Raw genomic sequence first — 21124 nt, forward strand, 5'->3', positions numbered from 1 at the left:
GCGCCTGTGGGGTGGCCGCGTCGCTCCCCTCCTGTCTGCGCCCACCAGGCAGTGCCAGCACCTGGTGGTTGAGGTCACCATCCCTGTTCTTGTCCCTGTCCCTGTCCCGTTCTGTCCCCATCCCATCCCCAGCTCACCTATGTTCCTGTCCCCATCCCACCCTCGTTCCTGTCCTTGTCCCCACCCTGTCCCCATCCTACCCCCATTCCTGTGTCCCCATCCCACCGTTGCTGCCCGTCTCCATCCCACCCATTCCCATCCCTGGCCCCATCCCCCCGTGTCCCCATCCCACCCCTGTTCCTGTCACCATACTGTCCCTGTCCCACCCCGCCCCCATCCTACCCCCATTCCCGTCCGTGTCCCCACCCTGACCCCATCCCATCCTGTCCCCATTTCACCCCAATTGCTGTGCCCCCATCCTGTCCCCACCCCCCCATCCCCACCCCCGTTCCTGTCCCCATCCTATTCCTGTCCCGCCTTGTCCCCACCCCATCCCCGTCCCCGTCCCCATTACTGGCCCCCTTCCTCGTCCCACCCCCACAGCTGTCCGTGTCCCCATCCTGCCCCCATTCCTGTCCCCGTCCCTGTCCCCATCTCACCCCCGTTGCTGCCCCCCCCGTCCCGCCCCATTCCCGCCCGTGTCCCCATCCCGTCCCCATCACGTCGCTGTCCCCGCCCCCCGCCGTACGGCCCCTTCCCCATGGGCGCCGCCATGTCGCCGTACGGCACCGGCACCGCGCTGGGGGCCGCCATGCCCCCTTGGCGCATGCGCCCTGGCGTGCGGAGCGTCTCCATTGAGAAGAACGAGGGGAGAGGGGCGGAGCCGGGGCGCGAGGAGCCGCCGCGGGGGCGGGGCTACGCTCCGGGGCTCCGGCCATGGCCACAGCGGATGCCGAGGTGAGTGCGGGCGGCGGCGTCCATCTGCCCGGGCGGGGGGGGGGAGGGGGGCCGGGGGGGGGGGGGGGGCGCGCAGTGGTACGGCCCGGCGCCGGCCGCCTCGTGCCGCGGGCCGGGAGGGGGCCGTGCCCCCGCCGCGCCGTGGTTCGGTCCGGCCCCTCCGGGGGGAAGAATGTGGGCGCCGCTGCCATTGTGTGCGGGGGGGGCCCGGGACTCTGTATAAGTAACACCCCTCCGCGGCCGGGCGGTGGTATGGGCCATGCAGGGTCCGGGGTTCCCCCCGACGGCGGCGGCCGCGGGGAGCGGCGCCGGCGCCATCCACGTTCCGGGGCCGCCCCCCCGCCGGCGGGGCTCGGGGCGGTGCTGGCGCGGCGCCATCCAGGGTCCGGGGCCCGGCGGGGCCCGGCGGCGGGCGGGCCGCTGCCGTGCGCCATGCAGGGGCCGGGGCGGCGGGGCGGGGGCAGCCGCTGCCATGCAGGGTCCCGGGCCCGGCCTCGGCTGCGGCCCCCGGGACTGAGCGGCCTCGGGGCGGCCGGCACGGGGGGCCGCGAGCCCCTGGGTAGCCCCGGCGTTAGCCCGCGATTAAGCCCGGCAGTCACCGGCCCCCGAGCTTCGGCAGGGGACGTGGGACCCGTGTGGTGCTGCTGGGCCCGGTGCCGGGCTGCGGGGCTGTGCGGTGCGGTGCGGGGCTGTGAGGAGGTGGGGGTGCCTCCCGCCCGGCAGCCCTCCGCTCGCACAAAGCCTTGGGGCTGCCACACGAGGGCACGGCCACGTGTCGGTGACACAGCCACGCACCGAGGGCACGGGGCAGGGGCACACCTCAGCACGGGCACACCCTGACGGCACAGCACACCTCGGCCCGCAGCCCGGCACAGGCCTCCCCAGGCAGCCCCCAGCCGCTCGGCTGCTCCTCACCCGGCCCCGTCCCAACCCAGAACGGCCTCAGGCTGTGCCAGGGGAGGTTCGGGTGGGCAATGAGGAGACACTGCTGTCAGAAGGAGCCGTCAGGAACCGGGATGGGCTGCCCAGGGACGTGGTGCTGTCACCGTCCCTGGGGGTGTTCAGGGAGAGGTTGGATGTGGTGCCTGGGGACGTGGCTCAGTGGGCGGTGGTGGAGGTAGGGGTGGTTGGACCAGAGAATCTTCAAGGTCTCTTCCAGCCCTAACGACTGCAGGACTCGCACACCGCACTCGAAGGGTGGCTGGGGGCCCTGCCTGGACGCAGCTGGACACTGGGAAGCGCCACAGGGACGGGGTGCGTTTGTCAAACAAGCGAGGCTCCCGTTGTCAGAGCTCTGTCCGAGCCTTTTTGCCTTCTGCTCTCAGTTCCATCCCAACCACATCTCAGGGCCTGGTCCCGCTGCCTCGCTTCGGGCTCTGGAGGATGGCCGGGTGTGAGTGCTGTGGCGCGGTAGAACAAGCCCGCGGGTGGTCCCGTTGCTCCGTGGCCTGGTGTTGCCTTCAGCTCCCTCGGCGGGCTGTTGCAGGACCATGCACGGCCACAGCCAGGGCAGGACTGGGCCCGTGGCTGCGCAGCTCCTGATGGCCAGGTTTGTCTTAAAAACGCAGACACACACCCTTTGTTAGGGGGCATCTCCCAGGGGTCCCGGCTGGGTCTGCGGTGTGGGGAGCGTTAGGAAGCGCTGCTCTTGGGGCCGGGCTTAATACCCACAGATGTTGCCTTGGATTACGGGCAGGGAACGGTGGCTCGTTTGGAGTTTAATTCCTCCCCTCCCCCTTATGTTGAGTTAAATCTGGGGCCAGATCTGGCTTTGCTTAGACCCCTCTGAGGCCAGAGGGGAGGAAGTTGGCTGCTGTAAATCCAGCTGGGATTTAGAGCCTGCGCTAGGTGCTCTGTGCAGGGGAAAGCAAGGACCGGCGTCCCACGGCTGCAGCGAGACGGAGCAGAAGCGAGGGGCTGTTTGACTCGGTGGCGAGGGGCGCAGAGCGGAAGGCGTGAGGTCCTGGGGAAAGATGTGAGCCTGGAGCTGGGGGCACTGGGGTGCTGGAAGGGCCCCACTGTGTGCCTGCAGAGAGCCCCCACGCCAGCCTGTGTGAGCAGAGCTCCGGCAGCCCGTGGGCTTAAGATAAAACCTTGTGGGACAGACCAGCTCCTGGCCAAACCGCGCGGCCAGGGCATGAGGGAGAAGCTCTGCGAGCACCGAGGCTTCACCTGCTGTCAGAGGAGAGCTGCGGTGGTGGGGTCTTCTGTCTGCCTCGTGGCTGAGCTGCCGGGTGAGTGGCTGAGCTGCAGTCCTTGACCGCACTGCAGCACGGACTGGTTCTGCTGCTGACTTCCTTTGGCAGGTCTCTCGCATCCCGTCTGGCTTGGTGCTTTTACACGTTTTAGACCTCCTGTGAATGCAGGACTAAAAGTTTAAGGGATTGAGTTTACCTCGCTCAGTAAGTTTTCTGGTAGCACAAGTTCATTGAGTTTGACGCTGCTACTCCAGTTTGCATCAGTTTTAGTGTAAAGGGAATCACCTGACTGTGTGTTTCCCGAAATGACCATTCGGTGTGAGCCTGAAAACACAGATTTCAAGCCACGATGCTTTTCCTCAGGCTCGTGCTAACCTCGGGAAGGCTGGTGCCTACATGCTGAGCAGGAAGCGAGGTGTGTGTGGCTTTGAATGAAGTGGTTCTCCTCAGAAGTTACGCTGCATTCTTCATCGTTTTTTTTTTTTTTTTTTTTTTTTTCCTGTCTGTTCAGATCTGTAACATCTTTTTTTCTGGAGATGCAGCTTTGATCTTTAAAGCACAGAGACGGCGTGCAAGCCACATAGAGGACAGATTTCCCCACCGTTCAGCACCCTGAGCTGAGAGCAGACCTTCGGTGAGTTCAGCACCTGGCCGCTCCCCACGTTTGGAAGGCGAGGGCTCGCCAGCCTGAGCGGTTTTGAAAATCAGGCTCGCGATGCTGCGGCTTCGCCCCGGCTTTGATCCTTGCTCTCATCCCCTTAGCCAGCTGGTGCTGGGAGCACGCTGTAGGCAGTCCTCCGCCTGTGCAATGAACTCCCTACTGGATTAAGGGGCAACATTCACTCGTGTCAAAGAGCTTCCTATTCATGGGTCCCTGGCTGGAAGGAGGTTGCTGTAATAGGCCACCGAGTGCAGGAGTGATAATAGGAGAAGCCAGGACCTAATGAGCAGTGCCTTTGAGCAGTCAGCACGCAGACGATTTCTTCGGTTTCCCGCTTTCTGTTTTGCAGGTGACGCGAAATCCAGGGCTTCTTTCAGGCCTGCCCTGCCCTTCCTCCTCTCTCATTTACTCCTGCCAGCTGGTGTTACAGGCGAGGAGAGGGCTCTGCTTTGCTTTCCCAGGGCCGCTGCCTTCAGCACGGAGGCTGTCAGTGAGCTGCCTCAGGAAAACTCGGTGCATTTTAAACCCCGTCCTCTTTTTCTCTTTTGTGAGCTGCCTGGGAGCAGGCGCGCTTTGTGGCTGCTGGGCAGTTGTCTGCGGTCTCAGGGCAGCGGGGTGTGATGATACTGTGTTGATGTGAGACCCCACAGATGTGTGTGTTTCAGTTGGGTCAGCCTGAACCTGGTGTGCAACATTTTAGCAGCGATTTGTGGAGTTCCTTCCCTGCTTGTGACATCTGGTAAGGGCAGGAAAGTTTGTAACTGCGTTAGAGGCTTTTACCTTAGGGTTACTTTGCTAACATGTTAAAATTGCACCCTGCCTTGGCCCCTGACAAAACTTTACCACCCCAAGTAGGCGCTCACCTCTCCCAGCGGTACTTGGGCTATGCTGAGCTAGCTGGCAGCTGACGGAGGCTGCCTGGGGAACCGTCCTTTCCTTCCATGTGCACAAACTTTAAATAACAACAGAACGGGCAAATGCAACTTCTGAAGTTTTAAGAAAACAACTGAAGGGCTCGTTTGAGGCTAAGCTGATGTGGCTGGGCCAACGTGACTGAAGAAAGCGTCTGAAGAACAGTTTGTCAAGTCAAGGCAGAATCAAAGGCCTGGTTTGTGCTTTGAAAGAGCCCTTCCAGTGTAATTATGCTGACTGGAAAGGATGATGTTTCTTTTTCTTTGCTGAAGTAGTAACACTAATAAAAGTCCTTGCTGTGGACAGAGCTCCGCTAGTGTAGAGGTGAGTTTAGACCAGGGTAGCTCTTTTTGCTTTCTAAAGCAGAGGCTGGGCGTACCTTTGAGAAGTTTTGCAGACTTAGTTGCCTGTCTGCAAATGCAAAGAAATTGCTCTCCCCTGCGCCGCAGCCGTGCCAGCAGAAGGCCCCGCAGAGATGCAGGTAGCAGCAGGACAACAAGAAGGAAAGCAGCTCCTCCATGGCAGGGCCGCTCCGAGCCGTGCAGGCAGGGTGGGCGCTCACCCTGCGAGCAGCACCAGCACCCCGGGGCAGTGAGCGCGGCGCCCGTGCCCTGGGGTTTTGCACTGCCACGTATATGAGAGCAGCCGATGTCAGAATGACAACGGGCTGAGGCTGTTGCATCGCTGCTGCTCTGAAACCCTTGTCTGGGGCCTCGCTCTGCGTGACTTGTCCCGGAGTTTTGTGATCTGGAGCTGGGGCAATGCCACCTCATGGCCTCTCTGCTGTGAGCCCGAAGCGGGGCTGTGGGCTGAGTGGAAGCAGCCTGTGATCCTGGTGCCTTTCCCTTGCAAAGTGCTGAAGCAGCACACTGCTGCTGTGTGTTTTGGGCCTCTGGGGCCCAGAAAAGGAGGAGGTGGCAGGAGCTGTTCCTGCAGAGGCAGAGGTTGTACAGGAGGGTGAGCAAGAGGCGCTGCCACCTCTGCTCTGCCACCCGTGATGGGAGAAGGGCTTGCAGGGACGGTTCCTGCTCCTTTTGCTGAGGCTGGATCCCCTGGGGGGGGGGGGGTTACATTTCCCCAGGCTCTGCTGGCCTGGCCCCTGCTCTGGGGGCACGCTTCGTGCAGGACTCTGAGGGGTTTGGGGGACCCTTTGAGTGCCCCAAGCCGTGCTTTGCTGGAGATTCCCCCTCTGTGTCTGCCTGAAAGGCTCCCGAGCTGTCTGTGCCTTGGGGTCGGGGTTGTGCTAGGGAGAAGATGTGTGAGCTGTCCCCACTCCACCTGTGGGCAGGCACCTCGCGCCGTGACGGATGGGGACTGGCTCAAGTGGCACAGTAAATCTGACAGGGAGGGGAAGAGTTTGCTGTAGCCCTGCTGGCTTAGCTTGGCTGCCAAGCTCTGTGAAATGCATGTAAACCCAGAATAAACTGTGCTTATAAAAGCTCTTGTCGCTAGTATCACTGTGTCTAAAATAGAAAGGCTTTCCTGCTTTTAATTAAAAATTTCTAGCACAGGCAAAGTACCAAGGACGTGCGATGCATCCTCTTTTTGAGCAGGAAGCACTCTTCCAAGAGGATTCCTGTTTCCCACCTGATCCTCGCCATCATCTGGCTGTCTCCCGTCAGGCAGTTTTGCCCGAGTTTGCGTTTCCGCTGGTTTGGCTCCACGCAGCAGTCACTGTTCAGAAATGCAGCCCGGCATGTCGAGCAGCCGGCTGCCGAGCAAGGTGAGCTGACACGGTGCGAGGCTGAGCTGCCCGGCTGCGGAAGGGGCTGGCCTGGGGCTGGAGGTGCGCTATAAAATATTAAATCCATCCTTTTCGGTGTCATATCCCCTTCTCGAGGGAGAGCTCTCGGAGGCAGTGGTGAGCAGTGTCAGCTCAGGACAGGGAGGCAGTGAGGGGGATGGACTGGCAGAGCAGAAAATTCAGGTCCACTTCTGTTTGCATACGGCTCATCCTGCAGAGCGCAGGGAAAGGGAGGAAATCTGCAGGTGGCACAGCTGGGGAGGAGGTAAACAGGGAGCGAGATAACCAGGCTGACATGGCTAAACTCAAAATAAAGCCAGGTAGGTGACTTATCCCACTTGTTACAGGGAAATGTAAAATTATGCAAAACAGGGATGAAAATATCCAAAGAGATGAGAGCTTCTTGGGTCAGAAGGGCCAGTGCGTGAGCCAGGAGATGGTTACGAGCTGCTGTCACTTAAAAATTCAAATCCAGCAGCAGGGAGCTGGGGAGCTGAGCAAATTGAGGTAAGTGGAAATAACAGCGAAGCCCGAAGACTGCAGCAGTCCCTTACCTGGGATGTGGGGCAAAGTATTTGAGCAAAGTCCAGCAGGCTCACGATGCTGCAGGCAGACGTGCCTGCTCGTGCTCGTCTCCTTAAAACGAGGAGGAACGTGGAGCTTATTTCTTGTGAGAACAACCAAGGTGAATGTGCTGGCTTCTGCCACCCACAGAGCCTGGGGAAAGAGCCCGGGCACCGCCATGAAGAGAGCTTTGCAGCCCGGGGGGCTGAAGTGGAATATTCTGTACTTCGGCCTTGCTTCGGTTAAGAGAAGAAGTCCGTGTGTTGTTCAGAGTGCTACTTCGGCTTTCTAATTCATCTCAGAACTCGAGCATAGATGGGAACAGATGTGTTTCAGCACGTTGGCTGGCCAAGGGCAGCCCTGGTCTCTCTAGGACTGTTGACCAGGATCTGCTGATGCCTTGAACACAGCCCTGCGTGCTGTGAAACATTGTGGGTTTTCTTTTTTTTTTTTTTCTCTTTTCCTTTTCTGTTTTTTTAAACGTGATCTCCTGGGTCCTCAAGAATCTCAGCTGCCTTCTTTCTTTCCAGTTGTTTCTAGTCTTTGCAGTTTCAGAGGAAGCTTTAATAGGTAATTTCTCCCAAGGGCTCAAAGCCAGAAGCAAATTACCCAGATGTTTTAACCAATTTCAGCAGCAATTGGGGATGTTTCATGCTGCTGACCGAAGGCATTCAGAAGCTATAGTCAGGTCCTCTCAAAAATCATAACATTGTTTCAAGATGTGGGAAATTCCATGTGCAGGTGGTAGAGGACTTGGAAAGGACAAAAGCGTTTCCGAAATCATGCAGTTCATCCAGCTGCTGAGCTGGGAAGGTGCACGGGGAGGTGGTTATTGGAGGGCGGTGTTCGGTGGTGCCTCGTGCACGCAGCTGCCCAAACACCTCTGGCTTCAGAGCCGTGCAGAATTGAGGGAAGGTTTCTTATGTCCGAGGTGCATTCCTTATGTCCAAGGAGGTAGGCAGCAAGTTTACACCCCATCGAGTAGGGTTTTGTTGGTGTAAAGCAGCCAGTGCTGGTGTTGAGGAGAGCACGGGCTGCTACTGGTTTGTAGGATTCCACCTCGTATCCTACTGGCCTGTACGTCTGAACATAAAACTCCGGATTACTGCACATAAAGCACGAGTCTGAGTATTTTATTAATTGAGGAGCACGATTCATATTTGATAGATTAAATCAACATCCAGGAGGCTTTGCAAAAGTCACCAGGCAGCTGCTGCACTGGTAACCAAACATTAGGTGGTTTTTATTGCAAACTTACGTGTAATAGCTTTTGTCAGCTTGTCTGTGTTTTACGTGCTAAGGATCCGTGAATCCCGCACGCCTGAGAGCCTTGTGGTCTGCAGGATGCGTATGTTTTGTATGTTTTAGTACTCTTAGGATGCATCATTGTAAACTGGTGCTTTACTACCTCCTTAACACGCGGAGGTGGTTGTCTGTAAGCAGGTGTCCTCTAGGATCTGCAGACAATCGTCTCTGCCAGACTTTGAGGATAAATGAAGAGTGCTCCTTTAAGGATGGCCTTCGGGTGAGACGTAATATTTACTCTTGCTGTGGTGCCAGATCCTGCAGCTTCCAGCGCGTGTGGAGAGGTGAGGTGAGGAGCCCTGCTGTCTTTTAATCAACTTCCCCCTTTGCCAGGGAGACGCCACCAGTGAGCAAACAAACTGCTACCGAGCACGTTGGCTGGAGATGTGTCTGCTTTGACTTGTCAGAATTTACAGTGGAGAGAGGTTAGCACAGCCTCCGGCCTGCGTCGTTTCAAAAGATCAGTGAGGGTGGATCGTATTCTGCCTTGGTTATTTCCCCTGTGATTTCCAGTTACTGCAAGCTGTATTTCCCCTGCTTTTTGGGATTTAGGTTGCCTGCTGCACGCTGTGCCTGACTCCCCGGTTTTTGGAATTACTTTGTGCTTTTATATCCTCATCCCTACTGGAAGCGCCCCTCGTACGGGCGATGCGGTTACGCAGCTGGTTTCTCACAGTTTAGCGCCTTTTCTCGCGAAGCTGTGTGTTGATAGCATGCTGGTTTTAATTGCTTATGGCTTTTCTTAAAAGCTGCTTGCTTTGATATCATCCCCAATCCATGCCTGCGGATTCACCTCACAGAGGCTGTTCAGAGCTGTATTTTATCTCCTCCTGCTCCCGTGTGCCAGCAGACTCGGGTGTTACTGCTGCGGATGCCCTGCCGTGGCCGCATGCCGATGCAAGGTGCGCGTTATGTTGCTGCTGCTGCTCTCCCGGGATCCTGCTGCGTGGTACGCATCCTGCTCGCCCCGGCCAGCCTTGCAGCGGCCCAAAGGGCAGCACCCGCCGCGGCTGGGCCATGGAGGGCAAGGGCACGGGGTGGCTGGGAGCAGGCAGCCACATCGGGTCTGGGGCTCAGCCAGTTTTAGCAGCCCACCTGCCTTTCCTCGCCAGGCCTTTGTTTCCAACCTCCTTCCTGATGAAAGGCAGAGGTGACAGCTTTTCCTTCGACTGAAGGAAACCACCTCCCTGTGCTGCACAGCCCTTGACGAGGATGCGCTGCGGCCACGTGCCGGCGTGGATGTGCTTCGGTGGCATGGCTGCGCTCACAGCCTCTGCCAGCTCAGCCTCCTGCCCTGGGAGGCAGGAACAGCTGGGACAGGGGATTTCCAGCATCTTGCCTCAAAACATGCCCAGCCTGGCTGCCTGCTGGACTGGGCACGGCGAGGGCAGGCAGGCTCTGGGGAGAGGGCTCATGTGTTCTCAGTGAGAATATTCCTGGAGCAGGGAGGCTCCGTGCCGCTCCCCCCGGCGTGCTCACGGTCCGGTTGTGTTGGCAGCTTGAAGCCCGTGCAGGCTCTGGCAGCAGGACCATGAGTTTTTTGCAGACGTGGCCAAAGAGCCAACTGCAGGAGGCCCCCCGGAGGTAGTCAAAGTTCTTTTTTAAATGACAAAAACTCCCCCAGTGGAAGTCGGCGTGGGGCTGCCAAGAGCCGCTCCCGATGCAACAGTGTCTGCTTTTAAAGAGAAATGTAAATTGTGACAGGCAGCCCCTGGCTGCTGCGCGGTCCCGGGTGAGTCAGATTCTTCCTTGCGCTGGGACGGGAACGCTGATGCAGTTGCTGATTGCTGCCAAAGCAAGGAGTCCGCACAAGGAGATTAGGCAGCAGTCCTTTTCCCTGCTGGGTGCTCATTAACGTTTTCTTGCTGATGTATTATTAATTAAGCTAATTTTTATTGCTCTGTAAGTATAGATGGTGCTTTGCAAGCACAGGACAGAAGCAGCTTGTTTCCCAGAGTTTCTGGAGTGCGTGGTGCGCAATGTGCAGAGTGGGAGCACTGGAAAAACTGACGGTGCTGTTGAATACTGAAGTAAGGTAAATCTCTGGGTTTTGTTTTCTTTTTTCCCTCTGGCATAGCGGATGCCCGGCTTCGATGCTGCCTGGGGCTGGGGAATGGGGAGCCGTACAAACAGAGAGCTGAGGACCTGTAAACGCCCTGTATGCAGCATTAGTAGATAATAGGACTTATGTGCAAGGAGAGTTTGCAACATCGACCCTCCATAAGACTACACAGACCAGAATAGAATATTACATTAAAAGGGGCTTGGGAGCCGATCCAGAACCACTGAAATGGGAGGGGGGAGGTTTGCCGTCAGCCTCAGGAGAGCAGACTGCTCCCCTGTACCCAGGCACTTTTGTGGCGCTTCCCCTACCACAGCCACGGGCTGTCCTTGCCGTCTGCAGCCCCGCAGGACTTTGGGGTGCAGGGGTGTGCTGGTGCCTTGGGATCGGCGAATTCCCATCGGTTTGGGGCCGTGTGCTCGGAAGCCACTGGGGCCTGCGGAGCTCTGGTGTGTGTCTGCGCGTGCTGCTTTCTCACTGGGTCTGTAGGGTGGCCTCGTAGCCCAACGTCTCCCTCGATCTTCTCATGCTGGGGGTTACCCCTGGGGGGAGCAGAGGCTCCGACCGAAGGCTCAGCTCCCCAGCCCCTGCTGCTCGCCAGCAGTGTCCCTGGGACAGCTGGGGCAGCTCGCTGCGCGTGCGGCGCCTGTAATGCTGTTCCCAGCTGTGAGCTGGAGGCCATGGAACACGGCTGTGTGGGTGACTTGGTGCTAGAAGCCTTTGATGGGGAGTGGTGTAGAAATGGTGAGTGTAAATTTTGAGCTGGACATGTAATCTTCACTGGGTAAGAGACAGCAAGTAACTGGTCAAAATTTTCCCTATTTTACAAGCTCTGCTTCTGGGCTCTGGTTCCTGGCTTCCTACCTTGAGGTCATGGCTGACCTTGATCAAGAGAAATGGAAAACTTTAAAAAAACACCGCTGTAACACATGAAGTATTTGTGAATACAGCAAATACAACTCCAGCACCTCTCCTTTGGATTTCAGATAACAACACTGGATTGAAAAAATGTGATCCATACAAATCTGGAAAACGTGATCCATGATTTTCTCGTGTCCTCTTAATACACTCCTAAATTAGGCTAAAGTGCCCTACCTGTTCCAGCCCAATATTTCTTGCAGAGATACTGAGGAGTGGATGGCTTGGGTTGCAGATAGCTTTGAAGGTGACAAGAACTTATTTGTGATAAGAACTCGTAACAGTGTCTTAAGTCCAAACAAACCTGTGCAGTTAGGGCATCTGCTACAGAGTCATTCTGTGGCCATGCTAGGAAATACCCATTTAAAAAAATAATAATTTAAAAAAGTGGCACTTTGGTGAACTTTCCTGTATGTTTGTTCACATCTGATTGTTTGTTTTTTAACGTGGTTTTCAAGGAGCACAGCAGTGGCAGCTGGAGATCCGGGCCTAGGTGTGCAGTGCGGGAGAGTGGAGAGAGGACAGAGGGGACACACGGGTGCGCAGTCCCCATCGGCGTCCCCGCTGCGGCTGGCACGGCCCCGGAGCGCCTGTCCCTGCAGGTTCCTCCCCGCCGCTGGCTGGCACGGCTGCGTCTGACCTTGCAAAACAAGGAAAAGCTCTGCTCTCTTGTTTTTTTCAGCTGCTTTATTTTATTTATTTATTTAGAATGAGGAAAAGCCCTTGATATTTTGGCGTGAATTCACAGTACTTCCTTTTATTCTGTGCGTGACAAAACCATGTGGTTATGGTCCCCTGCTCAGCCTGGGCAGGATCCACTCCTTAGTGGGCTGCCTTCAGGAGTCCAAGGCGTATCCCAAATCCCACCTGAACCTCCTTCTGCAGTGGGTTCGCTTTTGTTCGGCACTGGGCGCAGGAGCGGGAAGGAGTGTGTTCTACTGCAAGTTAAGTTGCATGGAAGGAAAACCAGCCAGGATTGCTTTTACACTGCATTACCAGAGCTTTGCAAAGGTTTGGCCAACGTGGGCTATGCTTTCTGTTGACTGTGAGCATCCCTGAGCATTGCATCGCCCGAGCAGTGAAGGCAGGAGCAGAGGGCTTCCTGCCGCTGCCTGCAGCACAGCCAGGCTCTGGGTTTTCAGCCAAACTTCTCAGCAGATCGCTCTTCCAGGGACTGTTGGATGCAGGCCACCTCTGCAAACGAACCTCCAGGAACACGGTCGCTTCCCCGTTTCTTTCTCTGGGAATACTTGAATCGAAGGTTTTGTTATTCATCGCGTGAACTCAGGTGCTGTTCTCCACAGCTTGGTTGCAGAGCTAACCTTCTGCAGCCGCTGCCATTTCCTGGGTGCTGTCCCGTCCCCTCTCCCACCAGCTGCACGGCGATAGGAAGCACAGAAAGCACAAAGCAGTCTGTCCTTCCTGACCTGGGTGTGCTGCGTGGTGCTGCTGCCTCCTGGGCTGGGCAGCGAGTTGGCGAGTCGTTAAAATCATTGTAGTTAATGGGAGGAGTCATTAAAATCTTTGTAGATAATGGGAGGAGTCGTTAAAATCTTTGTCTTTTCTAGCAGATCCTCATGTGACAGTATCTCCAGGGATGTGGCGGCCAAAATCACATAAGAGCCCCTTCCTGTCCCGGCAGCCCAGCGTGATGCCCCGTGGGTTGGACGAGGTGATCTCGGAGGTCTCTTCCAACCCAAACGATTCGGTGGTTCTGAGCGGTGTGTGCTGTTGGTTGTTCTGAAAGGCCGCTCGAGCTGGGAGCGAGCCCCGGGTGCCTCTCGTCGCGGTGCGCTGCGGGTCCAGCGCGGCAGAGGAGGAACAGAAGCGCGTGCGGCAGTGCTCTGCTCCGTAATTACGTGCTGTGCACAGACAGGTAGGTTTTGATCTTGCAAACATTTACACATCTGAGTAATAATTAGTAATGTGCCGTAGTGTTCAGAGCTACGGGAAGAGCTGTTCACAGTGACGGAACGGCAGGGTGCTGGCTGCTCCTTGGACGTAGGCTGCACCTCCATGCCCCAGGCGTAGGGCAGGCAGGAGCCGTGCCTCCATCCAGGAATGCTTCCTTGCTGGGGCTGCACAGCTGCGTTGTGCTGCTCGAGTGTGGGTGCCATTTTGCTGGCAAAAAGCCCTGTGGGTGAAGCATGCTCCTGCTGTGGGATCCCGACCTCTTGGTGAGGGCTCTGGCAGATGAGCGTGTCCCTCAGCAGAGCAGGAGGCAGGAGCTGGCGGTGGGCTCCCTTTGAGAGCAGCTGCTGGTTTTGGGAGCTGTTGGATTTGTAGAAGTAACCATTGACTGGAGATCTGGATGGTTCCTTTGCACGTTAAAACTACGGCTGTTAATTAAGACTGTACTGTGAGAGTTCACTTACATACAGACCGAACCTCTCCAAATCCCTGCTAACAGACAGTTACAGTTTGCACTTCTGTATGGGGACAGCTGATTTACGGGAGGGCATCGGGCTCGGCCACGTGGCTGTGGGCACATTTACCCTGCTCCGAGTTTGGCCGTGCTGCACATCATGCGTGCGGAGCAAGGTCGTGCTGACAGAAGCACGGCTGTTGGCGTAACTCTGGACATGCCTTGAGCTGTCCCAGCAGCAGTGTCATGCTGTAAAGGCTGCCTCTAGCAGGGGTAGCTAAAAAGGTACAGAAATTGTGGCTGGACCAGTAATCGGATCCTTGAATTAGTTGGCTTTTTTTACACGGTATTGTTTCAGTCCTTGTCATGCCATGGGTTTGTATTTCTCTTTGTGTATTTTTTTTAATGGGTCAAATGGGAAAGAAGCTATTTCGGAAACATGCAGATGGAGAACTGGAGCATGGATCCCAGCTGAGGTGGGGCTGGGCCCTGTCCCACTGCCTACTGGCTCCGTGTGCTGCAGGACGGGTCCCTCACCGAGCAGGGCCGGCAGCGGCGTGCAGGTGATGCTTCCCCGGGGCTGGGCTGGCACGCTGATCATTGGTACCTGCCCGCTCCGTAAGGCTGCGTCTGGACCCTGGTGCTGCCGAGGCCATTGGATCAAGGTGCAGCAAAATCCTTGTTTGGGATCTCGCCAAGTTCCCTGCGTGTTACGGCAGGCTTGGGAGCGCGGGGCTTGGCCATCTGGTTCCAGGGCACGGCAGCCTCTCGGCGCTGCAATCCTCAGCGGTGCAGGTAACTTCTCCACTTTTGAATGTTAATCCAGAGAGGGGAAAAATTATGTTCATTTTATTCTCGGAGTGTTTTGTAGCCTGTACGGGGTCACAGCACGGGTGTTACGAGGCATGGCCAGCTCAGCCAGGCTTTGAGCCTTGCTTCCTCGAGGCTGGCACTGCCTTTGTTAGCCATCACACTTGTTTTCATAAACCAGCAAGGGAATTTCTGTCTTTGTCAGCTTCATCAAACCATTTGCTTAAGCTCTGAAAAAAAAATTAGTAATTTTTGCATTTTATATTTAAAGCCAGACGCTTCTAGGACTTCCTTTCTGCTACTTCTGCTTAGTTTGTCTGAGTGGTTTTTAATCCTGTGCCAGCAGGGCGTAAATGTCTGTGCAACAAATATGGCTCCGAAAAGTGGCTTGCTTTTCTTGGCTACTTTTCAGAGCCTTCTGGAGGTTCAGAGCCTGTCAGACCAGAGGCTGAAGCCACTGGTGCAGGTGATAGGAAGACCAGGCACAGAGGGACAGTTTCTGCTAACACTTCTGAATGAGAAGGAATCACCTTAAACCATGTTTGTTTATTTTGGGAGACAAATCAGGATTAGCTTGATCCTTGTGAGCAGCGTGGGGCGAAACGAATCCATGTAGATTGAAGTACAGGGATCTTCTGAGGTCTTCTGAGGTTCTCCAGTATTGAAGCTGATGCCGCAGCGAACACGAGCCTCCGTCACACAGAAGCAGCCCGCTGTTGGGTAATAGTTGCAGGTCGAGCACCCTGCACACATCTTTGGTGCAGTGTCTCCACACTGAAGGTGCTGGAAGGGCCAGAGGGGAGTCCCTGAATCCATCTGCTCGGAGGATTACGTTATGAAGCACCCACGTTCATTGCAACCGTGCGGACCACGCAGATGAGATGACTGGACTATGGTGAGGTCCCGTTAAGGATCTAATTTTGTCTTCCCTGCTTCTGGAACCTCTGGAATTTAACCCAGATTGGGTTTGTCCAGTGAGATGTAACTGACCAGGTGCCGAGCATGCAGGCAGGGATTGACTTTGGCCTTACAGGAACATCTGTCCTCCGGTTCCTGTCTCTGCCCAAAGCCAGCAGTAAGGTCTCAGGGCGTAACAGCACCTCCCTGCTGGGCACGAAGTGAAGGCTCGTCAGGAGGAGCAAAGCCTTGCTCAGGCACGGGGCTCCTGATAACGACGAGCCACAGGGCACTGCTGTCATTTCTCCCTGGCTGAGCGATCGCTCTGCCCACCAGAAGTGGTGGGGATGGCAGCTCCCTGCCCTACGGAAGGAGTCTCAGTCCCGTTTTGTGTTCTTTTCTCTCTGAGATGGCATCCTTGGTGGGGCCGGGGCACCCTTCTGTTCTCAGTTTCTAGGCTTTGCTGCTGTCCCAGCACTTTCAGCCCCGAGCATCAGGGCCCTGGGGCGACGACAACGCAGTGCTGTGAAAGGGAAGCCGAGCACAACGGTTGGGCGTCAGCTTCTGCGTGAAATGGTCACGCCTTGAGATGGGGACATGGGTGACAGGTCCCCATGCCTCCTCGTTTTGCAGCTGCCATTGCTTTTATCAGAAAAGATCAGGAATGCTCTTCTGTTACTGCCTCGCTTATGGCTTGTTAATTGCTGTATTATCTTGGATGCTGACGGCATGGGTTAGACTGCGGCTGTGCATTCATTGAAGCCAGGCAGAATGGCCTCTGCTTTTGGGGAAAAAAAAAAAAAAAAAAGAAAAAAAAAACTATTCCAATGGCCAACATCTCCAGGGGCTTTTTAGGCTTCTCTCCAGAGCTGTGCTGCCACTGCGTGGTCCTCTCAGCGTGGATGCACCGACCTGCCGTCCGTCAGTCCGTCCGTGGGGAAGAGGAGCAGTGTTTTGTACCAGGGTAATGCAGGTGGGCTGTGAAAATTCTTCCGGCAGGCTGCAAGGCTTCGGAGCCTGGTGTCTCTCTGCAGTGCGGTTTGTGGGATCCTGTCAGCTGGGTTGGCATTTTGTGGCTGTACTATAAATGGAGACAGTGATGCAGCGTTGTGAGTTAACACTTTTTTTTTCTCAGTGCTCTTCCATGCTTTGCCACGATGTCGTATGCGAGGCTGACGGTGTAAAAGCCACCTGCAGGTGCTCTGTGGGTAAGAAGAAGAGGAAAAATCCTTTTCAGATTTTGGGCATGCATTCCCACAGCTTCCTGCTGTCCCAGCCACCGCTGAACCAAAGAAGCAAGCGCGCTGCCGGTAGCTAAAGATTAAAACCTTAGTAGGCTCCTTCGGGAGCCTGGCCCACCTGGTGAGTGCCAGCCGCGGGCTGATCCTGCTTCCAAGAGGGTCACCCTTCTCGTCTGGGGCTCAGGCTCAGCATCATCTCTTGTTTTCTTGCGAGCTGCTTGATTGGTGATTCTCAGCCTGCACAGTTTGGTCGTGATGTTGTCCAAACGTGTTCCTGCCCGGGACCAAATGAAGCGAGAAGCCTCTGCCCTCTGCGTGCTTTGGGGCTGCCAGTCCCCCGTACTCGGAGATACCATGTTCCCAAGTCGTGCCTTGTTCTTCTCTTCATTGCATTATGCACTTGGTATTGTTCAGACCTCTGGCAGCCTTTCTGAAAGTGTTTTCTTCACAGGCTCTGAGGGTCTTGGATTTACTGTGCTTGTACCTCGTGTACCTCCTGTGCCAGCAGCTAATTCCTACTGTGGAGGATACAGCATCCTGTAGGTCACCTTCATCTTCTACCAACAGAAACAGAGTTATTTATTGAACATTGCTCTGTTTTGTTGGTACTTCAAGGCCTTTCCCATGACTTACATGAGAACTTGGGGATAAGCAGTGAAGTTCTCAGAGCTTCTAGGTTCTGCAGTACCAGACAGAAGGTTCCCCTTGCATCAGCCTCATGGTCCGGATACATAATCTCCTGCAAGTTATATAGGTGATTCTTAGTTCTTTTTAAACAATTGGCTCTTTCGAGGCAATCTGCACTGGGAGCACAAAATGTCTACGTGAGATTTCAGCAAGGCACTGCGCTGGCACCACTGGATGTGACAGCATCGCTTCTGGTTCACGCTCAAGTGCACAAGAGGAGACTTGGGCTCATGCCCTTGTGTCATGCTTAGTCCATGGAAGAGAAGAGCATAAAGAAGTGCCTTTCTTGGGATGAAACCTGCTGTCCCAGTTAAACGTGTTTACAGTGGTGTTTGGGATGCTCCTGGCAAATGGCGAGGAGAGTCCGGGTGAGCCGAGTCAGGGATGGGGACCTGAGGGGGGACCTGAGGGACCTGGGGCACCTGAGGAAGGCTGCCCGGCTCTGCTGCTTCCCTGCAGGCACCTGCCTGAAGGAAGAGGGCTTGCTTCCTCCTCTCCTCTTCATCCAGCTGGAACTTCATGCTCCTCTTGACAAGCGAGGAGTGTGAGAGGTGGATTTCACCACATGGCGTCCTGTCTGCCACTCGGTAAATTAGTCACACGCCGCCGTCCTGTGCTGCGGGGAGCTCTGTGTCCCGGCTGCTTTTTCAGCCAGGTTGAAGGCTGGGTGGGTTTTGAAATGATGATATTTTAAAATTGAGAGCAGCTTTGATTTATTGACCTGCTGCCTCTATGAATCGAGCTGTCTGGGCTGGCATCTGGAGATAAGAGGCTGTCGAGTAATTGCTTATTATTGACTGATTGCCAGCTTGGGCTGTTTGCTTGAAGAAGAATCAATAGCAGTCAATCTTCAAAGTCTGAGCTCGGGGAGTATGACTGGTTTCCAAATGGGGAATGACAGGTCAGGATGACTCCATATCTCACATCCCAACTTCATGTTTGGGTGTAATCCTGCGGTGGAGGAGGAAATGCAGAACAAATCTTCCTGCATCAAGGCTTTCGCGTCTGCCTGCCTTAGAGCCTGGGATTTTTCTTGGCAGGGATTTTCAGGGACAGGTCCCAGCAGGGCTCCAAGCCGTTCTCTGGGAAGCTGGAGCAGCCTGAGCACCACCTGAGCTGAGTGGGAGGCGAGGAGGGCACGCAGGATGAGTGCAGGCATCTTTCATTGAAGTCCCCAAAGGACGGGGCAGGGAGGGGTGGATGCGCAGCCTCGTGCTGTGACACATCCAAACCAACCAGTTTGGATGCTTTATAAATAAAACAAAGCGTCTATTTTAATGCATGGTAACAGAGATTTCCTTTCTGTGGGTGATTCTAGTTAGGTGACAACAGAACAAAATATCCAGTGTCACCAATATGTTTTATCATCCCTTATAGAGACGGTCGCTATGGTGAGCATTCGTTTTGAAAGGCAGACGTAGCCCTTATTTAACACTATCGTGACATCTTCCCTTCTTCGTGGTTCACGTGTAGGGCTGAGAACATAACAGGGGACTCATGGCATCAAAGGCATTCAAGACTTTAAAAAAATAAAACCCAAACATGTTTAGGTCTTTGTAAGGACGTGGGTGAAGCCTGACATGGGTTGGGATGCAACCTCGAGCTTTTGGCTTCATCCTGCTCTGGTTTTCCCCGGTGCTCAGGGGCTGCGGTCTGGTCCCTGTGGAGCTGGGCACAGAGGCTGTCCTGGGGCAGGGGGAGCAGGGAGGCAGCAGGCGTGAAGCTGATAAATGGGAAAGGGAATGCCCGGTAACGGGGGAAGGTGAAAATGGAAGCAGCTCTTACTAAAATAGAAATATCTGTCTTTAATTTTGGAGCTTTGTTTCTACCAGGAAAGCTCTGCTTCACCGTGCACTGATTGGGGTGAGGGGGAAATACCCCAGTGGGGCAGTTTAATTATAACCCCCAGTGGTCTGGGAATGGATGGACAAGGTTACCTGGGCAGCCTTGTTCAGGTACTGGATTTGTCGTCTACTCGCACATCCTCATTTGCATGGGTCCTTAATCTGTGGAGTTAAATGTGTCTCGGGCTCTGCTGTCTCCTGTGCTGCAGTTGAGAACGGGATTTTTCAAGCTGTTCCTTTTCATCTGAACGCCTCCCCCTCCCCCGTGCCCCAAATTATCTTCCTTGCTTCTTAAAAAAGCAGAGATGGCCAACAAGTGCTACAGAAGGCAGAGCTCCAGGGAGGAGAGGCTGCTTGTGCCCTGGGACGCCGTGGACGAACTGTCCACCAGCTTGTAGAGAGAAGTCAAGATCGGGCGTTTAAAAGGGGTCTGGCAGAGAAGCCACCGCCCCCCCTTCCCCAGAGGGCACCGGGATGTGAAAGCTCGAAAGCGCCCGGAGGTGGAGGGTTGGGCACGGAGCCCTCCTGGAACCCCAGCAGGGGACGGGCGCTCGCTTTTGGGGCTGGTTAACCTTGCCTGTCGTCCTGAAATGGCATTTCCTCATGTCTGCAGCAGCCCTCATTTCATGAAATGGATGCAACTGCTGAAAAAGATCTCGCGTGAGCATGCTCACTGGAAGATTAATCCTTTAGAGGGAGTTGGAGAGTTAAGCTACTGTAATTTCTCTGCAGTTGGCTGCAGTAAACAACTGCTCTAAAGACACGAGGAAAAAAATTGACGGAGGTATATGGGATTAACGTACATAGCTTTTTGTGTTTCTCCTTTAAGGTTGAGGGTTTGGTAAGGATTTTCTCTAGGAGAGCCGGGGAAGAGGGAGCTGTGTAATGATTTTATGGGTGACCTTCATGTCGTGGTTTCTTTTTTCCCTCCAGGCCAAAGCAATCCTCTTGCAGTGCAAGGCCATGCCGAGGCCCCGGCTGCCTTCCTAGAGCGGGGGCAGGCTCCCGGCCGACCCGGTGCTGAGTTAAACAAAAGGTGAGGCCTGATGGTTTGAGGTGAGGCCTGCTCATGGGCGGCGTTGGCGGCTGGAAACTCCCAGTCCTTCAGAGGGGCGATCAGGACCCAGCGGGGCTTGGTGCATCCTGCGTCTGTTGGAGAGGAGGAGATGTGTAAAGGGAGCTCTGGTTGGATTTTTTTTAATTATTATTATTATTTTTAACATGCTCCCCACTCCTCCCCATGCCTGAGGGGGCTGCAAACGTGTGTCAGATGGAGGGAAAAAATCCAGTGTTGAGCAATTTTGGCTTTGCTTTAGAGGACATGCGGTGCTGAGGGCGAGGTAAGTACGGCAGCTTGTGGCTGCGCCCCGCGGAACTGAGTGCTCAGTGCCCAGGGGAAGGAGGGCTCTTGGTGACTGAACACCAGGTCGGAGGAGGATGGGACCTGCCTGGTGCCCTACGTCTGCTTCAGCCAAATTCTTGAAGTGCAAGAGATGTAGAGCTGCTGGTGGTGGTACCTGCCTGGCTTGGTGTGTTTGGGACTGCTCCAGTGTGGTGTTGGAGCTGGGAGAGCTCCCTAAGCACAGCTCGGGTCTTCACAGCTTAGAAAGCTCGAACCAACCCTGCTGGGTGAGGAGGAGATTGAGGTGAACTGTTGGCAAAACGTGCCTGGCTTTAGGGGGTGCACGGGCGTAGTTCTGGGTGGTGGGCACCTCGCTGAGGAAATCCCTTCCCCTGGAGCTGGAGGTGTTTGGGATCAGTCCTGGAGACCTGCTTAAAGGAGGGCACACCCTGCCTCCTTCGAGGAGCGAGTAGGACAGGATGCAACCCCTGTGCTACCAAAAATCTGTGTCTTGCTTGGCTGTGACGGTCGTTCAGCGTCACCCGGTGTTACCTTCATGTCCGACAGCAGCAGGATCTGCATGCGGTGCTGTGCCTTGCAGAATGGCACGATGCTTCCTTGGCGCGGTGCGAAGAAGGGAATAATAACTCAATCATTTTGCAAATGTCAGCAGCTCC

At 55.4% G+C, this 21124-nt stretch overlaps 1 protein-coding gene across 3 annotated transcripts in view; it reads left to right on the forward strand.

Annotated features, from left to right (window-relative positions):
• Positions 1–767: 767 nt before the first annotated feature.
• EHMT1 (euchromatic histone lysine methyltransferase 1) overlaps positions 768–21124 on the forward strand; it is a 114729-nt gene continuing 94372 nt past the window's right edge. The window contains exons 1-2 of one of the 3 annotated variants that reach the window (XM_035341403.1): positions 19818–19946; positions 20039–20161. Coding sequence is in view for 1 of the 3 variants with exons in the window: in XM_035341400.1 (XP_035197291.1) it covers positions 877–897 (21 nt within the window). In the remaining 2 variants the exon portion in view is untranslated. Of the gene's footprint in view, positions 898–19817; positions 19947–20038; positions 20162–21124 lie in introns of those variants that run through there. The other 2 variants (XM_035341404.1, XM_035341400.1) reach the window with 2 other exon arrangements.

This window comes from Oxyura jamaicensis, chromosome 17 (genome assembly GCF_011077185.1).
Source record: "Oxyura jamaicensis isolate SHBP4307 breed ruddy duck chromosome 17, BPBGC_Ojam_1.0, whole genome shotgun sequence".
NCBI lineage: Eukaryota > Metazoa > Chordata > Aves > Anseriformes > Anatidae > Oxyura > Oxyura jamaicensis.